This window comes from Procambarus clarkii, chromosome 25 (genome assembly GCF_040958095.1).
Source record: "Procambarus clarkii isolate CNS0578487 chromosome 25, FALCON_Pclarkii_2.0, whole genome shotgun sequence".
NCBI lineage: Eukaryota > Metazoa > Arthropoda > Malacostraca > Decapoda > Cambaridae > Procambarus > Procambarus clarkii.
This window is the reverse complement of record NC_091174.1, coordinates 12,426,955-12,449,344: the sequence shown is the minus strand read 5'-3', so window position 1 is coordinate 12,449,344 and position 22,390 is coordinate 12,426,955. Positions and strand designations below refer to the sequence as shown.

The window sequence follows — 22,390 nt, the reverse complement described above, 5'->3', positions numbered from 1 at the left end:
GTATATTTGACTTTCTGTAGTTTCCATGCTGTCAGGTTTCTCCCTTTGTTATGGGTTTATTTTTTTAGGGTGGTTTTCTCTTGGTCATCAGTTTAGGGTGGCGGGGCTTTGATACTCTGTTGATACAGAGCACCATTTTTTAATTTGCAGTCTTATTTGTTCCTGGCTAGGAATGATGGTATGGGTGCATCATATGCTCTGTGCTGCAGTTATAGTACCTGGATTGTACCTGGATGGGATTCTGGGAGTTACACTACTTCCCAAGCCCAGCCTGGGACCAGGTTTGATTTGAGAGTTTGGTCCAATTGATTTGAAAGTTTGGTTTGGCACCTGACAGCTGGGTGGACAGCGCTTTGGATTCGTAGTCCTGAGGTTCCGGGTTCAATCCTCGGTGGGGACGGAGACAAATGGGCAAAATGTTTTTTTACCCTGATGCCCCTGTTACCTAGCAGTAAATAAGTACCTGGAAGTTAGACAGCTGCTATGGGCTGCTTCCTGGGGGAGGGGGTGTAACAAAAAGGAGGTCTGGTTGTGGACCGGGCCGCGGGGACACTAAGCCCCGAAATCATCTCGAGATAACCTCAAGATAACAGGCTGTTGCCTGGAGCGGCCTGCAGGCCCACATCCACCACAGCCTGGTTGTTCCAGCACTTCTTAAAGTGTGATGTTCTTTGTATGCTACTCATATTGTAGTGGGTGAGACAGTTACCTGTTTCTCTTAAACATTGTTCAAAGTACTCTTTCTCTGATGATTTATATCTTAGTTAAGTTTAGCTGCTTTTCAGTTTTCTTTGCCAATAAGTCAATGATTAATATCTTAAGCATTTTGATTATATTTTTCCTTCTGTAGTGTTGTCTGTGTTTTCCAAGTTGGTCTTTCTGACTTTCTGCTAAGGAACATTTTTCAAGCAGACTTAATATGCTTTGGCAGTCAATTGTTTTAGTCCATGTGTGGGATTTTTATTATATATAACAGTTTCCCATTGAATGTTTATGCTCCATGTTTATTTTTCCTAGGCTATTCTTTTATTAATAAAATTGACTTTATTGAATAACCCCTCTTGCTTGATAAAAAAAAAAAATTTGGACCTTTTACGAGTATTGATGTTAGTTGGCACTTCTTTATAAATATTGAATTCCAAACCCCATTGTTTTTGAAGGTCAGAGCTAGAATATTTTTGTTCCTCCTTGGCTCTGTTATCTGCTGATTGAGTGAAAATTTGCCATAGAATGTAAATAGTTGTCTGACCTGTGGTTGGTTATTTTCAGATAAATTTCCTGGTATATTATTATTGTTTGCTTATCTTCATCTCAGACTGGGCAGATTGAGGTCTCCAAGGAAGGTAATATCTGGTATCGAGTTTGCCAGATTACCGAGTCTATTCTCTCTTTTGTTTACCATTTCTGTGAATTCCTTAACAGTTGCATCTGGTGGTTTGAGAATTGATTTATCTATTTGAACTCCAATTGTTATTACAGTGTGTCATATATATTTTTGTGAAGTTTGAAATGAATAGATCTTTTATAAATATTTCATGAACATATGAAGTAGCCTTTTTTTCTGTTCCAGCACAGTACTTGATTTATTTAACATTTTAACAGGTATATCCTATCATTTAAGTATCATTAAAAATATTATTTTATATTTTCTTGACTTTCATTATATATACAGTAATATAAACATTTCTCTGATTACCAACAAATTTTTATATATAACATTTTGTTTATTTATTTATGTATTTTGAATCATTTTAATTTGTTTAATAACAATTCTCAATTATTTATGGTCTACCAGTGTGTCGTCCATTACTATGGGGATGAACATACATAAGCGCATACACATACATATCTTTCCCATAGGTCATCTAGCTATGAGTACATGGTGAGAAACTGGACGAGAAAATAGAAAGTGTATAAAGGTTATTTGTGATAAAGGAGTCACACCAGGAGGAATGCAGAGAAAGGAAGCATTTAACCGAGGGTGTGGGATGTAAACTATGAAATACATAGCAGACACAATGACAGGAGCCATAGAAAGGCTGTTTATCAACAAAGACAGGAGATGTGCAAGGGATGAACAGAGCTGTATGATAGTATATGAATGCAAGGATTTAGGAGTGTATGAAGTGAGAGGGAGGAACAGGACAATACTGAAGTGACCAGGCTTTTGGCTCAGCATGACTAGAAATTGATAAAAATGAAAGAATGTGAGGATGGAGAGGGGGGGGGGAGAATTGAGGGAATAGCTGGGTTGCAGGCAGAAGTGTGTGAACCATGATGAATAATTAAGGCTAATTGGTAACAAAGACAGGACATCAGAGGAGCTGGAGATGGATATACTACAGACTGACTTAGAGATTTAATCACGAGGAAAATAGTGGTGAAATGAATATAATAAACAAAGGAAATAGAGGGAATGATGATAACCATGCAGGAGAGGCAGTAGCCAAAGGGGTCCAAGAGAGAGAGAGAGAGATATAATTAAACAAATAAAAGATAAGAGAAAGGGTATTTAGTTTAAGAGAAATCAGGGTGATTTGAGGCAGAATAGTACAAATAGAGGAAATGCCAAGCCAGTAGGGGTAGATAGATAGATATACTTATATCCTTTGCAGAAACATCTTAAGGCACAGATTAAGGGAGATGGATCTGGTCAGCAGTGCTAAAGATTTCAGTGACAAAGCAAGTCATACAATACAAGAGACAGACGATAAGATAGGTAAAAAATTTATTATTTACAAAACAGTCAGATGCAAGGACATGACAAGATGACCTGGAAAAAAATAATTAAGATTCATCACAAATTTTGGGCTACGAATACTGAGAAGATGAAGTTAAGGGAATAAAGAGAAGTGGTAATCACGAAGAGTAGGGAAGCAAGATGCACAGATAACATAAGGGTATGTTATTTCAAGAATGCAAAAGCACCATTCCCACACCTGAGCATCTATTTCACCTCTGCAGTGGATGTGTCGAAATTACTTGTGTAATATAGCATCCCACCCCTATCACTCTTGGACCCAGAGTAACCTGATTTTTCCATCCCTCATGCAAGTTCAGAGCTCCTCAATAAAGATGAACTGTGTTAATATTGTTTATAAATGCAGATGAAATTATGAATAAGGTGGAAGAGTTACAAGAATGCATGCTAGAACTAGCCTCATATATAACTGTGACACAGATAGCCAATCAGCATGACCTACTTAATAGGCAGAAAATTTGAGGAAGAGTATGATGAATTCATTGAAAATGCCTGAAGATCATGGAAAAGATGGCAACATTATGGGAGAGTGAAGGGAAAGATTCTAAATCTTGGCAATTTACTCCACAGAAAACAGATTTGGCAATGAAGTAGGTGACATAAGAATATATTACAACCAACACCACTTTTAACTGCAGTAAGACATAGCATGGTGCCAGAGCAAGACTTGCAACACAACCACTCACTGCAAATGCCTGAGGGCAACTGAGCTTCCCAGCTTGCGTGACTATAAGGACCATGAACACCATGACATCGTGTACCCACACACTTCTATCTACGATCTTTCACCGCCCCCCACCCCCCCCCCCCCCCCCAAGACCATCAATCTTTTTTTTCCCCCCATAAATATGCTCTGCCTCGAGCAGGGCAACACATACTTTTGAATAGTACTGTAGGCCCTCTGAAATCCAGATTATGTAATTCCAGACCCAATCCAGAATTACAAAACAGTTTCCAGTTTCTTTGACCATGTACCACAAAATTTTCCAAGTTATTCTTGTAAATATCAAAATGAGAATTGAACCATAGAATTGTTATTTCTAGATCTGCTTAATGGGATTTCAATGGCACCAGCTTTCCTTAATGTGAATCTTGTTTATGAAACTTTTTATAAATGTAAAAGTAATATTAATGCCAAGTAATATAACTGGACTTGCCTTTCATATTGTAATTTTTCCCGTGCTCGGAGGAGAACTTCACAAAGTAAAATATTAATTTCGATCTGTTAAATAATGTAGTCGTAACCAAAAAAAAAAATATATATTTAAGGGGAGATGGGTCAATGTTCAGTAAGGATTGTGCAAAACTCCTCATTCTCAAAATAAAAACTACCCATGTGTTAATTTTCAAATCAATTCCACTACCTTTAACCATACTGATAAATAAGCACAATAATAGCAAAAATTTGTAAAAGATCTGATCTGCTAAAAATTATTTTACGTAAATTTCAAGTTGACTTGGTACCGCAACACAATTTAGTTTTTCTTCACAATTCAAAGTTTGAGTTGGTTAATTGTGTAGATTGATGTTACATATAACTCCATGTATACAAAAGGCATATACTGATCTTGTATTCAGTGCAGGGGGTAAATAAATGAAACCCTCTTGAAGTGGAATTAAGTAAGCTACCTCAATTCACAATTTCAAGAGCAAGTATAATGGAGCGTAGGAATATTGGGACTAGACACAATTGTTTGGAAGCTAGGGCCCTAGAGCTAGATATCACTTCCTGATACACAAGTAAGCACTTGCCTAACACACACAAAGACTCAAACAAACTCTTTAGCATGGATGGAACACGAACAAAGGGGTCACTGGTGGAAACTTGTACCCAAATGAGCCACAGAGACATTAGAAAGAATTTTTTCAGTGTCAGAGTAGTTAACTTATGGAATGCATTAAGTAGTGATGTGGTGGAGGCAGACTCCATACACAGTTTCAAATGTAGATTTGATAGAGCGCAGTAGGCTCAGGAATCTGTACACCAGTTGATTGACAGTTGAAAGGCAGAACCAAAGAGCCAGAGCTCAACCTCTGCAAGCACAACTAGGTGAGTACACACACACAGTATATCCTAAAATGTGTCTCTTTCATTTATCAGTTCCCCCTGTCCTTCCCAACTCTCAGATGAAGGGTCCAGGTTTGGCACCACTCCCTCATCCCAATCATCTAAATTTTCTTCATGCAGCGAGACTTTCTGCCTGTCGTTGTGGCAACCAATAAGGTGAATTGATCACCATGAGATTGCATTTAATTCACAAAGAGTGCAATAATTCATTTCTGCACATTTATATTGTTTACAGTAGTGTTCTTTATACTAGTCATAAACAGCATGTGAAGCTATTATGGTTAGGTATACGGTTCAAAATTTATATATATGGTACATGGTTTGGAAGCACACATACATGAGTGCATGAGAAGGTCTGGGTATGCACGTTTCGGTGCACCATACTTATATTTGCATGCTCACGTAGACAGTTGACAAAGGAACCCTGAGGAGGAGGGGGGAGGGGGTTGTGATAAAAAGAAAGAGGCAAAAACTTGTTCTTAAAAATATTACATAAAAATAGATGGGGGTTAAAAGTACTGGAGTCAAGATGTAATTCAGCAAGTATTGTTGCTGTTGCAGAAACAAATCCTTTTTAATTGAGGTGATATTCCTTAGGGAGTACTCAGCTTGGAGATGAGATGGAAAACATTAAAGGCAGAGCAGTCTGTACTAGGGAAAGAGAATCTAAATGTAAAAGAATTCATTCTCAACAACCTATGAGATAGACATAGTGGCACTGGATATTTACTATCAGATAGAGAAAATGATATTCAGTTATTGCTTTCTGTCAACCAGCAAGTAATACATAGAAAAAAAGAAGCTAATAATTTGGGAGGGGTTTTACAAAAGATTGTGAGAGATATAAGAGCAGATAGAGATAAAGCACAATTGCTTATACTAGGCATCCTATGATGCAAGACCGTCATCAGAGGAACACACAAAGGACATTGTGTGAGCAGCATATGCTGTGCTTTCCAACTTCAGAATCACTTTTAATTATATGGGTAGTGAGATACTAAATCTGTTCATGACTTGCGAGACCAAAATTGGAATATGCAGCAGTTGTATGGTGGCCCTCTCTCAAGAAGCACATCAGTAAACTGGAAATATTTGCAAATGCATGCTATAAAATGGCTTTCAGAACTGAAAAACAAAGAGTTGTGAAGAAAGGCTAGAGGCATTAAATATACCAAAGCTAAGAAGGAGGTGAATATGATTGCCTGGAACTTGAAGAGCGAGATCATTGATTCAAGATGTGGAAAGAAAGGTACTGAAAAAATTAAGAGGTCTTTATTGCATACAAAGTGGTAGACAGTTTTAACAAGTGAGAAGGCGGAAGATGCCATAACGATCAGAAGTTTCAGTCATATGACCAAGAGTACTGAAAAGATGGGACACCACAAGTGTAGAATAAATCCACAAGGGCTGCGATGAGGGTTCGAACCTACGTCTAGGATGATCCCAGACGTGCCTTAGTCGATTGCGCCACGAAATAGTCATGAATTGCAACTGGGAGTGCTACTGCCCTCACACGGATCCCGTAGCCTTTCCGAGACACAAACCGGGGTTTTACACAATTCCCCTGTGCACCCAGGCTTTGTCAACAAGCTGTTCTACCTCTTTGCCCTTACTTCAATACACACAAGGTCTCGGAGAGGCTGCAGGATCCATGTGAGGGCAGTAACACTCCCGGTTGCAATTTTTTTACCATGTCGTGGCGCAATTGACTAAGTCACATCTAGGACCTTCCTAGACATATGTTCGAACCCTCATCACAGCCCTTGTGGATTTGTTCATTTAATGTATCATGCTATTGGGATTTCTGTGTGTATTGTACCACAAGTGTAGCTCTCATTATGTATTAGAACGTTCACTAGAGCGTTCACAAACTTTAATTAGAACTCATTCTGAACGTTCACATTCAGGTAATTACAGACACAGTCAGAAGGTTGTAAACAGGATCATTTTTATGTTGATAGGAACAGTTGATTTCTATAGCAGGTGCAGTGTGTACTAAAGGTGGTGAAAAATGCAGGACAAGTTGTCCACTGTCTTGATACTAATGCTTTAGGTAGCAGCTTGTAAACCTGGGTTGGCTCAAGGTTAAAGTGGCATGTAGGCATGAGTTTAACTAGTAAAGTGTCAGCAATCGACAATGAATACATAGTAAACGGCTTCTCCTACCATCTTCGGAATAGTGTATATAAACTTTGTTTGGGTTGGAAGTTCGATCTTAATGTGTGTAAGCAGATGTAGCTCACATTCCCATGAATAATGAAGACCAATGTTCAGATTCTGAAATTACACATGCTTCTATTCTTCTTTTCTTATTATAAGAATAGAATTCTTTTCTATTCTTAAATAAATAAATAAATAAATAAATATATATATATATATATATATATATATATATATATATATATATATATATATATATATATATATATATATATATATATATATATATATATATATATATATATATATATATATATATATGTCGTACCTAGTAGCCAGAACGCACTTCTCGGCCTACTATGCAAGGCCCGATTTGCCTAATAAGCCAAGTTTTCCTGAATTAATATATTTTCCCTAATTTTTTGCTTATGAAATGATAAAGCTACCCATTTCATTATGTATGAGGTCAAATTTTTTTTAAGGGAGTTAAAATTAACGTAGATATATGACCGAACCTAACCAACCCTACCTAACCTAACCTGATGCAGGTTAGGGTAGGTAGCCAAAAAAGTTAGGTTAGGTTAGGTAGGTTAGGTAGTCAAAAAACAATTAATTCATGAAAACTTGGCTTATTAGGCAAATCGGGCCTTGCATAGTAGGCTGAGAAGTGCGTTCTGGCTACTAGGTACGACATATATATATATATATAATATATATATATATATATATATATATATATATATATTATATATATATATATATATATATATATATATATATATATATATATATATTTTATATAAAATAATCTATTATTATTCATATATTTTTCTATTCTTGTATTCTCATTCTTCTATTCTTTTATAATTAAATATTCTTATATAATTTGACATACTATTTGATATCCCAAATGATATTTTTAGTCAGTTTAGGACAAACATTTTGAAATGGGCTATGCCCTTCTTGACTTAAACAGAGGCTTGGCTTGGCTGGCTAAATGCTTCCTGCCAGAAAATGTTAAAAAAGAAATTCCTAATGGTGCTGCCATCAGGCACTTTTCTGGAGGCATCCCCGTGTGGCTTCCTGAAGCTATGCACCGAGATGGTTCCCATCTACCAGGTCACATCAGGTGTGGTGTTCCACCATGGGCCAGAGTCAGAGCCTGGCCTCCCTCAGGGGTGCAGGGAGTAGTGACATTTCACCACCTCGCCAGGAAGTCATGCACAAAGTCAAAGAGTCGAAACAAATCACTGCTGGAGTGTTTGGTATTGTGACTCCTGTCTTAACCTGCGTTGGGATCAACTTTGGCTGGTGAGGACGCACTGGTGGTTTGCAGGCTTCCTTTCAGCAGGCCGAGATTGGTGTTCGCACACGTGTAACAGTCCATGTTGGCTTGTGTTTAGGTCTGGCAATGTGTCCCCAGTGCTTGGGTATCCTGCTTAGTTCCTGGGTTCCTAGTCCTTCAGTTCCTGGTAATTTCCTTTGGGCTTGGTTGTCCCCTTGAACTTGCTTTAACCGTGTGAGAGTTTGAAGGCTGCTTGTCTTCCTTGCCACAGGAGTCATTCATTTTTCCTCTACCATGCTGCCTGTTGAATCTGTGACACCATAGACCCCATGTCCTGTGGAGTTTCTCTCCACATGGCTATTCTTTCAGATCCTCCTGATGGGGTTAGGGCATATCAGGCAGCTTCTGCTTTAGGGATTCACTTTGCTCGTTGACATCTTTTTAGATTGTACCCATTTGGATGCCCCAGAGCTGGTATGGCACGTGTTTGGGGACCCAGAATTGGTGACTTCCACCTCGGCTCTATCCACACTTCCTCATCCCTTCCCCTTCAGGCATGGTTCACCCTTTCCCTCTGCTTCCTTCCTCAAAACGACTGTTTCCAGATTGGGTCGGGGCTTAGCTCAGGATTTGTCTTGACCAGCTCCAGGGTGTGCTCCAAATGGTTCCTTGTTCTCACTGAGGAGGGTCTCCTGTTGTATGGGGAGGGGTTTTCATATCATCCCTTCCTGTATGAGTATGATTTGGATGTGGCCCTCACTAGGGTTCGGTTCCGTGTGCCTTTGGGCCCATGTGGATTAGACTTCTGGAGGTTTTCTTCCTCTCGGGTCCCTTCTTTGGTGACTTGGGAAGTCTTCAATTACTACTTGAGACCTGAATTATGCCTCTTTGATGGACCCTTCCTCTTTCAAGTTTAGGTCTTCCTCTCCTTATTGAATGCATTACAAGGTTCTGTTGTCCTGGCTGGCTGGCAGAAAATCCTTTGTTCTCACTTGAGGCATGGAGCAGCTTTTGTCATACCTGCACACTTCAGTGGCATGAGGTGTCAACCCCTGTTGCAGGTGTTCCTTGGGAGCCTTTCTTATGTGCCCCACAGTGACTGCTCATTTGCTCCCGCTCTCTCAAGATTGGGCCTCATGCAGCTCCATACCCTGGTGCTTTTGTTGCCGGTGGCACTTGTGGATGACCTCCATATCCTTTTGCATTTGGGTTATGTCATGAGGTTTCTAGGCCTCCTGGAGCTCCATACTGACTGACTCTGGGAGGACAGTGAGATGCTTGACTTTGGGCGTAATGCAGGGGCCACGTCTTTCTTTGTGTGGTCAGCACTGGTTGCTCGTTACAGAAGGCACCGGCGGTTTCTCATGGTTCATGCCAGCTCTTTTGCCTTTCACCCCTTTGACGGGGAGGGGGGAACTTGCCCAGTTTGCAAGCTCCTGGTCCTGCAATTTACGTTTTTTTGTCGTTATCTGTAGCCTGCAGTGAAGTTGGTCAGTTCCTGCCCCATCTGAAAGTTTGGGAGTTTGGGTCCCTCTAGGCAGGCAGCTTCCCGTAACCTGCATCAGGTCATCTTGGAGTGGGTTTATGCTAGCGTGATCAAAACGACTGTTGCCTCTTTCAGGTTCTGAATCGGGACTTGATAGATCTCCAGTTCATCCTCTACCTTTTGAGGCTGAACTGGTTTATCCCTTGCCCCCCACCTTTTGGATGACCACTTTGTTCCAGGTTCGCCTCGTATTATGGGTGAATTCCTGTATGATATCCTAGGACCTTTTGAAATGTGTATTGGTGTGTCCCTATGCATCCGAAGTTCAGGCATTGGCTAGGTTTTGTGGTGGGGTTTCTGGTTTACCGCTTTTGGGTTCTTTCCTTTGGACTCAATTGGGCTCCAATCATGTCTATATATTTGGCTTGAGGTGCAGTAATTCATCTTTGTAAAGGGTTTGTTTTTTAGCTTACCTCAATGACTGGCTGGTGTGGGCTCCTAATCAGTCCGCATGTCTACTAGCCAGGGATTTGGTTCTGTCTCGGCTTGCCAGGTTTAGTTTCCTAGTGAATTAGTGGAAGTTGCAGTTGGTTCCATCCCAGGTTTGATTTTGACTGGGACTCTGTTGGCTTTGCTTTCCCTTCTTCCGGTGGCCTTGACCCAACAGCAGTGCCGCCATCTGCTGGTGTTGGGCAAACACCAAACTTGGGCACCATGGGTGACTCAACGGTTGCTCAAGCAGTCGTCGGAACCTGAACTTCACCCGCATAGGTTTTCTTCCAGGCAAAGTGTAGCTTCAGCAGCTTTTCTGGCATCTCCGGTTCAGTTCCTTTTGCTGCCACCATGCAATCGTTGGGTGCGGGCTAATTGGCTCTTTGCTGGCTGCTGCATCACCAGCTTGCACTTTTGGATTTTGAGGTTCTATTCCCTGGTGCCTTCCTCCTCCATTGCTCAACGTCTTCATGGATGCCCCTGCTTCCAGAATGGGGCTTTATGATCAGTGTTCGCCAAGCCGGCTAGGGTTTTGGTTTCATCGCTGAAGGTGTGGGAGTCAGCAGCCATGTGGCATGCACTGTGGAGGGTTCAGATTCCTCTGGGCTCCATGCTCCAACTCCATTCAGATTGTTCTGCTGGGGTTCATTGCCTCAACTGGAGGGTTTGCTTTGGTCCCTTGTGCTTTGGTCCCTTGTGCTTTGGTCCCTTGTGCTTTGGTCCCTTGTGCTTTGGAGCTAGATGCTGTAAGTAGCTCTTATGCTGGTTTCCCGGGGTTTGGTTCTCTGTGCCGTTCACATTTAGGGAGTTTCCAACGTTCTCGAAAATGGTGTCTCTCAGTTCCTACCCGCCTCCATGGAGTGGTCATTCGATGCCCCCCCCCCCCCCTAATTTTTGGCTTTGTGAGACAGAGGTGGGTCTCATTGCATTGATGTGGAATTGACACCTTCCTCATTTCTCGGCTCCATTCCCCGATTCGAGGCCCTTGCAGTAGATGCCTTTCTGCTGGACTAGTCAAGATAAGGGTTCTTGTACCTCTTTCCCTCAGTCCAGCTGTAACTCCAGGTCCTGACTAGATTGGTATCCTTCCCAGGAAGTGTGGTCCTTCTAGCTCCTAGGTGGCCAGCCCATACTTGATTTTAGGTGCTGGTTGCTGTGCATCTGAACCCGGGTGTTTTTCTGTGGTGCGCTCTATCAAAATGTCAGCCAACTGATGTACAGTATTTCACTGATTCACACTGCTCCACTTTTTGCAGCTGTAGTTTTTGATGTGTATTTATTACCATCTTTACAACAAGCAAGTGGCTTCTTTGATGGTGTCCAACATGTGTTTCTCTTCTACGCGATGGTAGGAAGTTTCGTGGTGCTCCTTTCGCCACTTCCTTTTGCTTTGTTGTTGTTTGGTTTCAGATCATGTGGTGCTCTCCTTTCTTGGCTACAGAGTATATCTTCATCGGCATCTTGTGCCAAATACCATCACCTCGGATCGTGTGGATCTGGTGGAAGTGCAGCAGCTTGAGTTCGGCTATGTTTTGCTTGCTGTCTCAAGCACTTTCACCTCTGGCCTTCTCATGCAACCTGTCCCTGCATGGTCTTTTGACCATATTCTCACTTTTCACACTTCTTGTTACACATTGACCCCTTTGGTCCATGATTTTTTCATACGCCTTGACTTTTATGCCTCTTGCCTCAGGTTGTTGGGTCAGGGAACTTTATGCTCCCCTCAGGAGGTACAGTTTCTGTTCTTTTAGCCCAGGTGTGCATCTTATTTGCAGCCTGCTCCTTCAATTCCAGTGAAGAATGAGTCGGTTGGCTTCCAGAGTTGTCCTTTGGTTATTGATGCTTGGTTGGTTTAGCTGGGGATGCATTATGTGCTGTGTCTGCTGGCAGCTCTCCGCTAATATCTTTGTGCCTCCAATTCTGGTTCGGTAGATGCTTTGTGGGTTGATCCTGTTTCCTTGGTTCGCTGTTACAGGGCTCATATTTCTCAGGTCATCCACAGTGTCATTAAGTCTAGTCACCTGTGGTCTACCCTTGTGCCTATGATGATCAGAAATATGCCGCTCTCACAGCTGTTCGCTAACATGACCTTGACCGAAATTCATGCACTAGGGTTTTAGCAACCTAACAGGTTCTGGTGGCCCGGTATTTGGTGAATGTTCCCCGGCCTCGGCATCCTTGTGTGGCCTTGTCATGATTCTCGTCCAGTATTCTCTTCTTCATCCTGACTCCTGCTGTTTCCCTGCTCACTGGTAAGTTCCCATGTCCTTCTCCATGGGTAGTTAGCTTCAAGAAGTCACAAAGGACCTCCCCTCCAGAAAACCAGCATTGAATGTAATGAAACACCTACGGGTATTTCTGAGTGAGGCTCTGTGGCTCCCTTATTACCTCCCTCCTATCTTTTCTAGATAGTTGGGTCAGTTTTGTTTGTGCATAATGCTTCAGAACTGACAGCTAAGACCCCTGGAAGGGGTGAGCCCTTTCCCGTCTCCCTCCAAATGAACGGTGAAGATGAATGGCAAGTGAGCTCATGCTAGTTTAAAGAAATTCTATTGTTTGTTTACATAGTTGTGGAAAGTTAATTATGCAGGTTGCAATGAGTCTTTTGAGCCTAGCAGTGGTTTGTTTTGACACGCTGACTGTCTGGATGCCTTTACCAGTGAGGTGGCAAAATTTCACCATTTCCTGCGCTACTTAGGGACCAGGTTCTGGCTTCAGTTCCCATAGGTCTATGAACTGCATGGCTGATGTGATCTGGTAGATGGGAATCATCTTGGTGTGTGTAGCTTCAAGGAGTCACCAGGATTTCGCCCGGATATAGACCTTTCATTACATTCAATGCTGGGTTTTATGCGCATTGGAAAACCACCACTTACATCTTCACCAGCGGAGAATAAAGAAACTATTTGATTTTTTTCAGTTTCAATTTATGCCTTGAAAAGCTGAAGTTGTTCAGCCCTCTATGATCTGTTTTGGGTGCTTGCTTGCTTCAGGAGAAACCAGAATGCTTATGACGATAGATTTATATTTCCTGTACTGGTGCATAGCAGGCACAGGATGGAACTTTATTCTTTTGGCACATCCAGATGGTGTCACAAGTACTGTACATCTAGTAGTGGCTGGTCATGTCCTGTTACTAATTATAAAAGAATCAAACTCATTTATTTATTCATAAAAATAGTTATCTTTATTTTTAATCTAAGACTCTTTAAGAGTCTTACAACTCTTAGCAAGTCAAAGGAAATTGTTCCTTAAATGTAAAGGCATTGTTTAGACAGGGATTGCTAGTGTCATGTACTTGACACCCTTCTTGACAGATGTTGAATTTTTAGGATCGGTCATAGTGGGCCACCCTCTCCCGGAGGAAATATGAGACGAGCTGCTCCCCCTGCTGTTGCTCGAGCACCACCTCCAGTGCCCCTTGGAGGACGTCCTGCTCCTGCTATTCCTTCACGGCCAACTCCAGCTCCACCTGGTCGACAGGTTAATTCAGGGATTCTTCCACCACCTCTCATTCCGTCGTAAGTATTTAAAACTACAGTACTGTTGTATTATTTTTCTTGGCTCCATTTCAGTGATTTATAAAAAACTATCACTTTATTTGAATGTTCATCTTTGTTTTAAATTTGTTTGTAAGCTTCTAATATATATAAAACACTTTGAATGAAAGGTTATTACAGACCTTTGTTTAAAGCTTGCAGGGCAATTGTTTTTTAACCTTTTATACCTTTTCTAAACAATTCCATGGCACATTTCTTTCCATTTTTATGCAGTGTTCCAAATTTAACAGTTTAAACATTATGGCTTTTGTAATTGTTATTCCTTCTTGGGTTATAATACTTTACGAGTTGGCATGGTATCTTTCTCTGATCCTATGAAGTTCTAAGACAGCTGGCTTAAGTTATAATCTGCTTTCTGCAACTTTGTCCAAGGGTACAGTATTTGTCCTGTCCCATTCATCTGTTTGATTAACAAAATTTTCTTTGTTTATACATACTATGACAAATAACAAGTTGCAAGAATAATTATTACAGTTATCCACCATTCTGCCAAAAATGTATTTTATTGTTAGTGTATGTACAAATCTAACAGGACCACTCTTTAAATTATGTTGACTGTTCTTGAGACTTTGAGTTTACTTTAGAATACTGTACAGTAAAACATTTTTGCTGGAAATTGGCTTCTGTGATTCTTACTTAATGACTTGTTGCCTGCCATGTAATGTAGAGGGGCTTGTTTGGATTCTTGAAATCTGTATAGAGTTGAGAACATGATTGTTGTAGTCCAGTGCTTTCCGTGACACTTGAATGTATGAATAGGTAAAATGTCTTTCCTCATAGAATGAATTTTTCTATTTTACTGTACTATTTTCTATATAGTTTTCTATTGTGAAATAAAATTACATGCAAGGAAAAACTGTGACATGACTGATAAAATAACTTTTCCAATTATACAACATTCTTGTAATGTGTTTTGAATAAATAAATAAATAAATATATATATATATATATATATATATATATATATATATATATATATATATATATATATATATATATATATATATATATATATATATATATATATAATATAAAATATGGTGGTATGCTCTTTTATTGCAACAGCATTCATAAACAAAGAGGTTTTCCCTAGAAATACCATAAGCATCTTGTAGTTTCTTATTCTTTTAATTATATATTTTCCTCTTCCCCTTTTCTCCTAACCCCATTCTTCTTCCTAAATTTCACCTTCCTCTCCTCTTTCTTTCTTCTTGATGGCACCCTAAGCTTCCCCCTCCTTCCCCCATTCCAACCCTTCTATGCCATTTCCTCTGCACAACTCCCTTTTCTTGAGCTCTACTTGTATTTGTTTCATCAGAGCTTTCCTACTCATTGTCTCCACCTCAACTCATTTAGTCTTCCTCTCCTTTCATTGATTTTTCATTAAGTCACACTGATGACATAACTGTTCTCATAATCATATAGATTTTCAGATTGTTAATGCCTATATAGTCCTAATTTAGAAACCTACTGAACATAACATTGCACTAATGTTGGTTACATTAATTTCTTAATCCTTACTGGTAATTGGTGAAAGTGTTATAACATCAAAATAAGGGCTATCATTTTCTATTCACTAATCTTACATTTCCTTGGAGACTGCTTTTTAAAGACCATTTGAAAATATAATGTTACATAAGTGCACTCTGAAGTTTTAGCTTCCCTACTATCTCTGCACACCCTAATTGTAAAAGTAGTACCACTGAACTTGTCACTAATAATAAAAGGTGATGTAATTAGTAAATATTTATTTCATAGTGAACCTAATCACTCAGCCTAGTTTATACTGTACATTTAGAAACTACAAAAAATGGTTACCTATCGGTGACTACAAGGAAATTAAATTTAGCTCCTTGACTCACCTCTTGGTAGTTTGGCATAAAAGTTTCCACCCCTGTATTTTATTGTTAGTGTGTACACAATTCTAACAGGACCACTTTTGAAATTATGTTGACTAATCTTGAAATTTTGAGTTTACTTTAGAGTGTTTGTATACAATATTTTCCATCTTATAGACTGAAATATAGATATTTTCTGTCTTGTACAAGAATTTTTTTACATCTTTACAACTTGTGTCATGCTTTCACTGATGTTCCCCTTGTCTTACCTCCTTTTAACTTAAATAGAATGCACTTTCCACATTGCCTATTCCCCTAGGATCTTGTATGTAGTGATCATGTTTCCTTTAAAGTTGTGTGGTTGAGTTCCCTCAACCTGTCCTTATTGTTGTGCCCTATCAGTTTGAGTAGTAATATAGTTGCAAGTCTTAACTTCCTGAAGTTTTATGTTGTGCTTCACAAGGTATAGTTGCATACTCCTGTAATACTCACATAGGCAGCGTATATGGACTTGAAAGCCTCCTTGTTCTAGTTTCTAAATGTTGTCATGGTTTGCCAATTCTCCATATGCTGCAACATCTTCAGGTCATATACAATGCTGTAGTTAAATTTCAAATTTGTTTGTCAAAAAGTTTATGAACAAGATATTTTAAATATTTGGCACAATATTTTAATTAGTTTGTAAACAGCGTGAGAACCATTATAAACTCATTGGCTCTCAGCTGCAACACCATTCATTTCATTTTTTTATTTTGTAGGGGGGGGGGGACTTTTTTCCTTTAAATCATTTTTTTATTACATTTCTAGTTAGAAACATCCACATTTTTCAGCTGTTCTATTAACCTTCAAAATGAGGCTGTAACCAAAATTGTTGCCACGACTGTGTGTAAAAAACTATATATCAGGTGATGGTGATCCAGAACCACCCCTAGAGCACTTAATTTATCATAATTCCTTAAAGTGTTTCACATAATTTGCAGGTTGCATATGGCCTATTTTCAGCTATTATACATTCTATAATGTGATATTTATTCATACTGAATTCCATGTGCCAAGTGTTGCTCCATACACTTTTGTCCAGGTCATCATGGAGGACATGACAATCGTTGTGCCCTTCATCTTTCGTCAACAAAGTTTATCTTCCCTAGTAACTTATCGCCATCAGCAAATATATTCATATAGTCTTGTATTCCTTCTTGTGAATCATTCATATAGACAATGAACATTATTGGTGTTGAAACTAAACCCTGTGGTACTCTGCTAGTAACATTTCTTCAGTCTGATACAATGCCTGTGATTACTGCTCTTATTTTTCTACCAGTTAGCAAATTTGTCATCTGAGTCAGAAGTCTTCCTGTTATCCCTCCAATATGTTGCAGTCTCCAGAACAACTTCTTATGTGGGACTGTCAAAAAACTTTTTTTAGGTCCAGATAAATGCAGTCAATCCAACCATCTGCTTCCTGTAAAATCTCTGTGGCTCTGTCATAGAAACTAGGTAGATTTGTTACACAGGATCTTCATGTTTGGTAGCCATACTCTTTGCCTATGTTTTATAATTTCTCTGCAGATGTTCTACTCTTTTGGTTTGAATTATGTTTTCGAATGTTCTGACTTTCATTCTCCCCAGGTCTATAAGAAAGTCTTTTCTGTTCCCATTTTTGTAGATTGGAACTATGTTTGCCTTTTTCTGTATATGCACCAAGACTCCTGTACACAAAGATAACTGAAAAATAAATTAAATTGGGGGGGGGGGGAGGGGTGTTCAACTTGGCAGCAGGGATTGCAACCGAGTTGCAATCTTGTCCAGTCCAACCACTTAGACTGGACGGTAGAGCAACGGTCTCGCTTCATGCAGGTCGGCTTTCAATCCCCGACCGTCCAAGTGGTTGGGCACCATTCCTTTGCCCCTTCCCATCCCAAATCCTTATCCTGATCCCCTTCCAAGTGCTATATAATCGTAATGGTTTGGCACTTTCTCCTGATAATTCCCTTCACTTCAGTTGTGTATTCTCTCAGAACCGAATGTTTCTTTCTAGCTCCTTGTGCATTATTTTTACTTTGTCTTTGTATCATTGTGTCAATACCATATGAATGACACCATATGTATTCTTGTGGTATTCCCTGAAATACGTATTGTCTGGTTCTCTGAAGACTTCATTTTGCACAAACACACTTTGGAACTTTTTTTGTGTGTGTGTGTTTTACACATTTAATTTTCCATAAATCACACACCCATTTTCATGCTCTGGATTTTATCTTTTACATGCAATTTGCTTTTAATTAATTTATAGAATAGGCCTGGATCTGTTTTACACTTATCCATCATCCTTTTCTCGAATTTTTTTTTTCCACTTCTTTTCTCACTGCCTTATAATTACCTATGTGTAGTTACAGGATGAGATATACATTCAAGGTGTCCTGTCTTCCTAGTGCTCTGTTATATGACGCTTTGAAACTATTGACTGTTTTGGCCTCCACCACATTCTCGCTTGTTCCAACCATCTAGGACTCTGTATGCAAAAGTGATCTTTCTCATTTTTTCTACAACTTTGTTTCCTTAGTTGGAACCTATGTCCTCGTGTGTGTGTTTGTGTATGCACATGCACAATTATACTTCCAGGAAAAAGAGCTAACCCCGAGATGTTCTGTCTGCCTTATAATTTTTATCATTTAAAGTTTTAAAGCATCCATTGGTGGTAGCATGCAAACCCCTCTTCTGCAATTTATTTCACCTGTCAAGTACTGTTATTAAAAGCATATTTTCAGACATTTGGAACACTTGAGTTTCTGCAACTTGGATCTGGGTCCCCCTCTTATTTGCTGTGTTGTATCCTTATCAATTTTATCAATTCCCATAAGAATTTTGTACATGGTGATCATGTCTTCCATTTTTCATCTGCCTTCCATTTTAGGCATGTTTAGTGCCACAACCATTCTCATAACTATTATATTTCCCAAAATAAGGGTACCAAACAACAGCCATATTCCAGTTTAAGTTGCACATATGATGTAAATAGTTGGGCGAGCATTTTCATCCAGAAACATAAATGACATTCTGAAGCTGGCAAAGACGGCATAGGGCCCTTAGGCATTGCTCTTGATATTCCTTACCATTAAGTAGGACCCCTTAATTTTGCCCCTTGGCTGAGCACTTGAGAGATTTGTCACACAGGAATATACTGAACAGGGCCTCGCTGCCTTGATCTCAAACTTCATTGCATGGCATTTTTTCATTATTGTTCATTAACCATTGTGATCTCATATCTCCTAATTAATTGAGATAATTTATCAGTGATAAATAATATACCAATTCTAGCTGCTTTAATTTTAAAAATATCTATCTTTGTAAGTGAGCATATTTTAAGGCATTTGATATAATTAATGTACATCTGACTGACTGACATTACAATATAAGGTTTAAGATCTGTATTTGCTGCTTACACTCTTAAACCTCTTTGTATTAAAGTTATTTTGATAAATCTTGTATGTTGAGGTAGATATAATTGGAAGTGCTGTTTGTATGTATGAAATACATTTTTTGAACATTAAATTTTTGACAGTTGATGCTGCCTTGTGAAATTTGCAAGTGATGAATTAAATTTACATCTTTCCATTCTATGTCTTCATGCTGACTTTGGCTATTGGACAAATGAAGCAATCACCACTTTTTAGCACTTATTATCTCTACAGTTTGTATTTACTGTATTATGTAAAATACAAGGCAAATCATTCCCTGCTCTTGTGCTCATGATTAAGACACATTGTGTAATCATACCTTATTTATGAGAGTAGTTTATTTACAAATGCGTTAAATCATCACTTATTTTTCATCAAAGGAGTGCTTTGTAATTCTAACACACGTTAAAGTACAGTACTTTTAGTGAAAATGTGGTAATTTTCTCATCCAGGTTTTTTTGATCTTGAGAAATTATCCTTGAGATTAGTCTAGAGATTATCTTGCAGTTCATTCTGCAAGGTTCTTAGTCAAATATAAGATGGTGTTAATGCAATACTGTATAATGTTCTTTATTGTTGATATGGTCTACATACTTTCTGGGTGGAACCCCTCAGTAGTTCCCCAATATTAGCTCTTGTACTACTAAACCATGGCTCAACACTCCAGGCCTCTGACACCCATACACCTGCCAGAACCATAATCTGGCTCACTCTACAAGGCAAACTGGGGATCAGAGGTCGACCATAACTGGGGAAACTCCACCTAAAAGCATGGGTGCAACAAAACAAGTCTCTTCTTTGAAGGAAACTAAACACCTTGGTAAACAAAACAAGCATTGCCACTGAGTAAAAATACCATGACTGTGATTTACCTGCCATCAAAGATTAGGCACCACAGATAACCCAAGATCTCATCCAGCCTGCCCCTTCACGCTCCTTACTGGTGTATTTCGTCCAACACCTGCAGCCTCTGCAGGGCTAATCATTTGTCTATTACTTTCTCCGAAATGGTGTTTACCTGGAACATTCCGTTCTGCCAGGGGGGCCATCATTTTATTTTTGTTCATACCCCAGTACTTACAATGTGGGTGACACATTTGTTGTGTGCCCTAGCATTCCATTTTCTCTGACTGTGAACAGGTTTTTCTTTGGGTTGATTTACATTTCTGTATATTGAACCAGAGGTACCTGCTCCGAGTGGTTTTGAGGACTCACTCTCTGGAAGTTGACTTCTTTTTAAGGCACCTTACTTCTAGGCAGTGCTAGAGATTTATCATTCCCTGCATTGAGACTAAGTTTGTGTATTTACACATTTTAAGGAGTTTTCTGTCACCTTAGTCCTTCTCTGATGGCCTTGCATTTTAGTTGATGTACTTTGGTAGTATGTGAAGTTTGTGATCTTGTGACCAGTGAAGAGCAGAGGTGCCATAGGCACAATCAGAAAACACTGTATAAACATCAGAGGCCACGGTTATTGAATGTTCTCCCAGTGAGCATAAGAAATATTGCCAGAACAACCGTGGACATCTTCAAGAGGTAACTAGATTGTTTTCTCCAAGGAGTGCCGGACCAACCGGCTGTGGTGGGTATGTGGGCCTGCGGGCCACTTCAAGCAACAGCCTAGTGGACCAAACTCTCACAAGTCAAGCCTGGCCTCGGGCCGGGCTTGGGGAGAACAACAACTCCCAGATCCCCATCAAGCAGGTATCTTGCTGAATGAGTTCAGTGTTTGGCTGAGAGATGTCACCTGTTCCTGCTTTACCTGCCTTAGTCCATCTCACATGTGGAGTTTGTGATATATTTATTTGGTAGGGTTATTTTTGCTTTATCCTCTGATACCATACTTGGCACAGCTGTTTGTAGTTTTTCATGATGTATTTAGGCATTCTTAGACTGATGGCTTTTCTTGTTGCTTCTATTGGTCTACTGAGTCCAGGGGGGTTCTTCTCACCTGCGTATGTGCTATTGTTCAGCACTGGACTTTAGTTTTGACTGAAGAGCTTCATGAGTAGTGCTCTCTCAGGCTGTGGCTGCTGGATGGGCCAAACTTTACACTGCATGCTTTTGCAGCCCCAGTCAACAGCTGATGATCCATATACCAATCCCCTGTTGTTTTTCTTTAAGGAAGCATGAACTAAAACCTTGGTAAACACAGTCTCCGTGGTGTAGTGGTAAGACACTCGCCTGGCGTTCTGCGAGCGCTATGTCATGGGTTCGTATCCTGGCCAGGGAGGATTTACTGGGCGCAATTCCTTAACTGTAGCCTCTGTTTAGCGCAACAGTAAAATGTGTACTTGGATGAAAAAACAATTCTTCGCGGCAGGGGATCGTATTCCAGGGACCTGCCCGAAACGCTACGCATACTAGTGGCTGTACAAGAATGTAACAACTCTTGTGTATATCTCAAAAAAAAAAAAAAAAAAAAAAAAAAAAAGTCTGATCTTTGACATTTATGCCTTGTGTTGGCCAGTTTTCTTTTCTGTTTCTGCTTCAGCCATAGCTCAGATTCACTTGGTTAAGGTCTCATTCTCCTTCATCATTTTTGACTGCTCAGTTGTTTTAAACTACAGGCTTGCTGGCGCCATCCATTGCTCTTTAACATTGGCCAATTGCTAGTTTTTCCTGTTAAGTCGCATCATTTCTGCAGCGACCACTTTCCATGCATTTCATAAGTCTGTTCACATCTCTCGCTTGTTTCATCCCACGTACTGCTGTTGCATTTACTAAATACCAGCTGCCTATTGTTATATTTTATAAAGGTGTCTTTTGGGATGGTCACAGTTTTGCTGAGGTTGCCCTGAGTTTCAACTAACTGGAGTTGGTTTCCTTAGTTGATGGCCTGTCTATTTCCCTTGTCGAGGCTCCAGCCTCCGAAAAGGATGTAGTCTTCCTCCTAGTCCTCTTTGTTGGGTTGGGATGAGGGAATTAGTTCCTGGTGCTGATTGTTTCTCTATTCTTATGGATGTGTTCACTTATGCTTTGTTTTGATATGAGCTGAAAACCTGTGGTTGAGTTTCTGGGTCCTTGTTTGTGGAGTTTTGATTCAGTGTGGCTCAAAGGGACTGCTTTGGTACCTGCTTCAAAATGTATTGGTTCCTCCTGCATTGGGTCCTCCTCTTTGTAAGGGTTTTCTTCAGTTTCCTCACTGCCATGTGAGTTTCCAGTTTCATTCTGGCTGGCTGACATTCTTTTGTTTTCTTTGCATTTGTGGCAGCTTTGCTGTCATTTTCAGGTACTTGATTGGAGGGGAATGCAGCTCGATAATTTTCTGGTCCTTCTTTG

At 39.8% G+C, this 22,390-nt stretch overlaps 1 protein-coding gene across 7 annotated transcripts in view; it reads left to right on the top strand.

Moving 5' to 3' along the window:
• The window catches only part of shi (dynamin-1 shibire), a 157,729-nt gene that overhangs the window by 109,711 nt on the left and 25,628 nt on the right, over positions 1-22,390 (top strand). For all 7 annotated transcript variants that reach the window (XM_069331312.1, XM_069331314.1, XM_045739707.2 and 4 more), the window contains one exon: positions 13,585-13,773. In XM_069331312.1, coding sequence (XP_069187413.1) covers positions 13,585-13,773 — 189 coding nt within the window. The remainder of the gene's footprint in view (positions 1-13,584; positions 13,774-22,390) is intronic.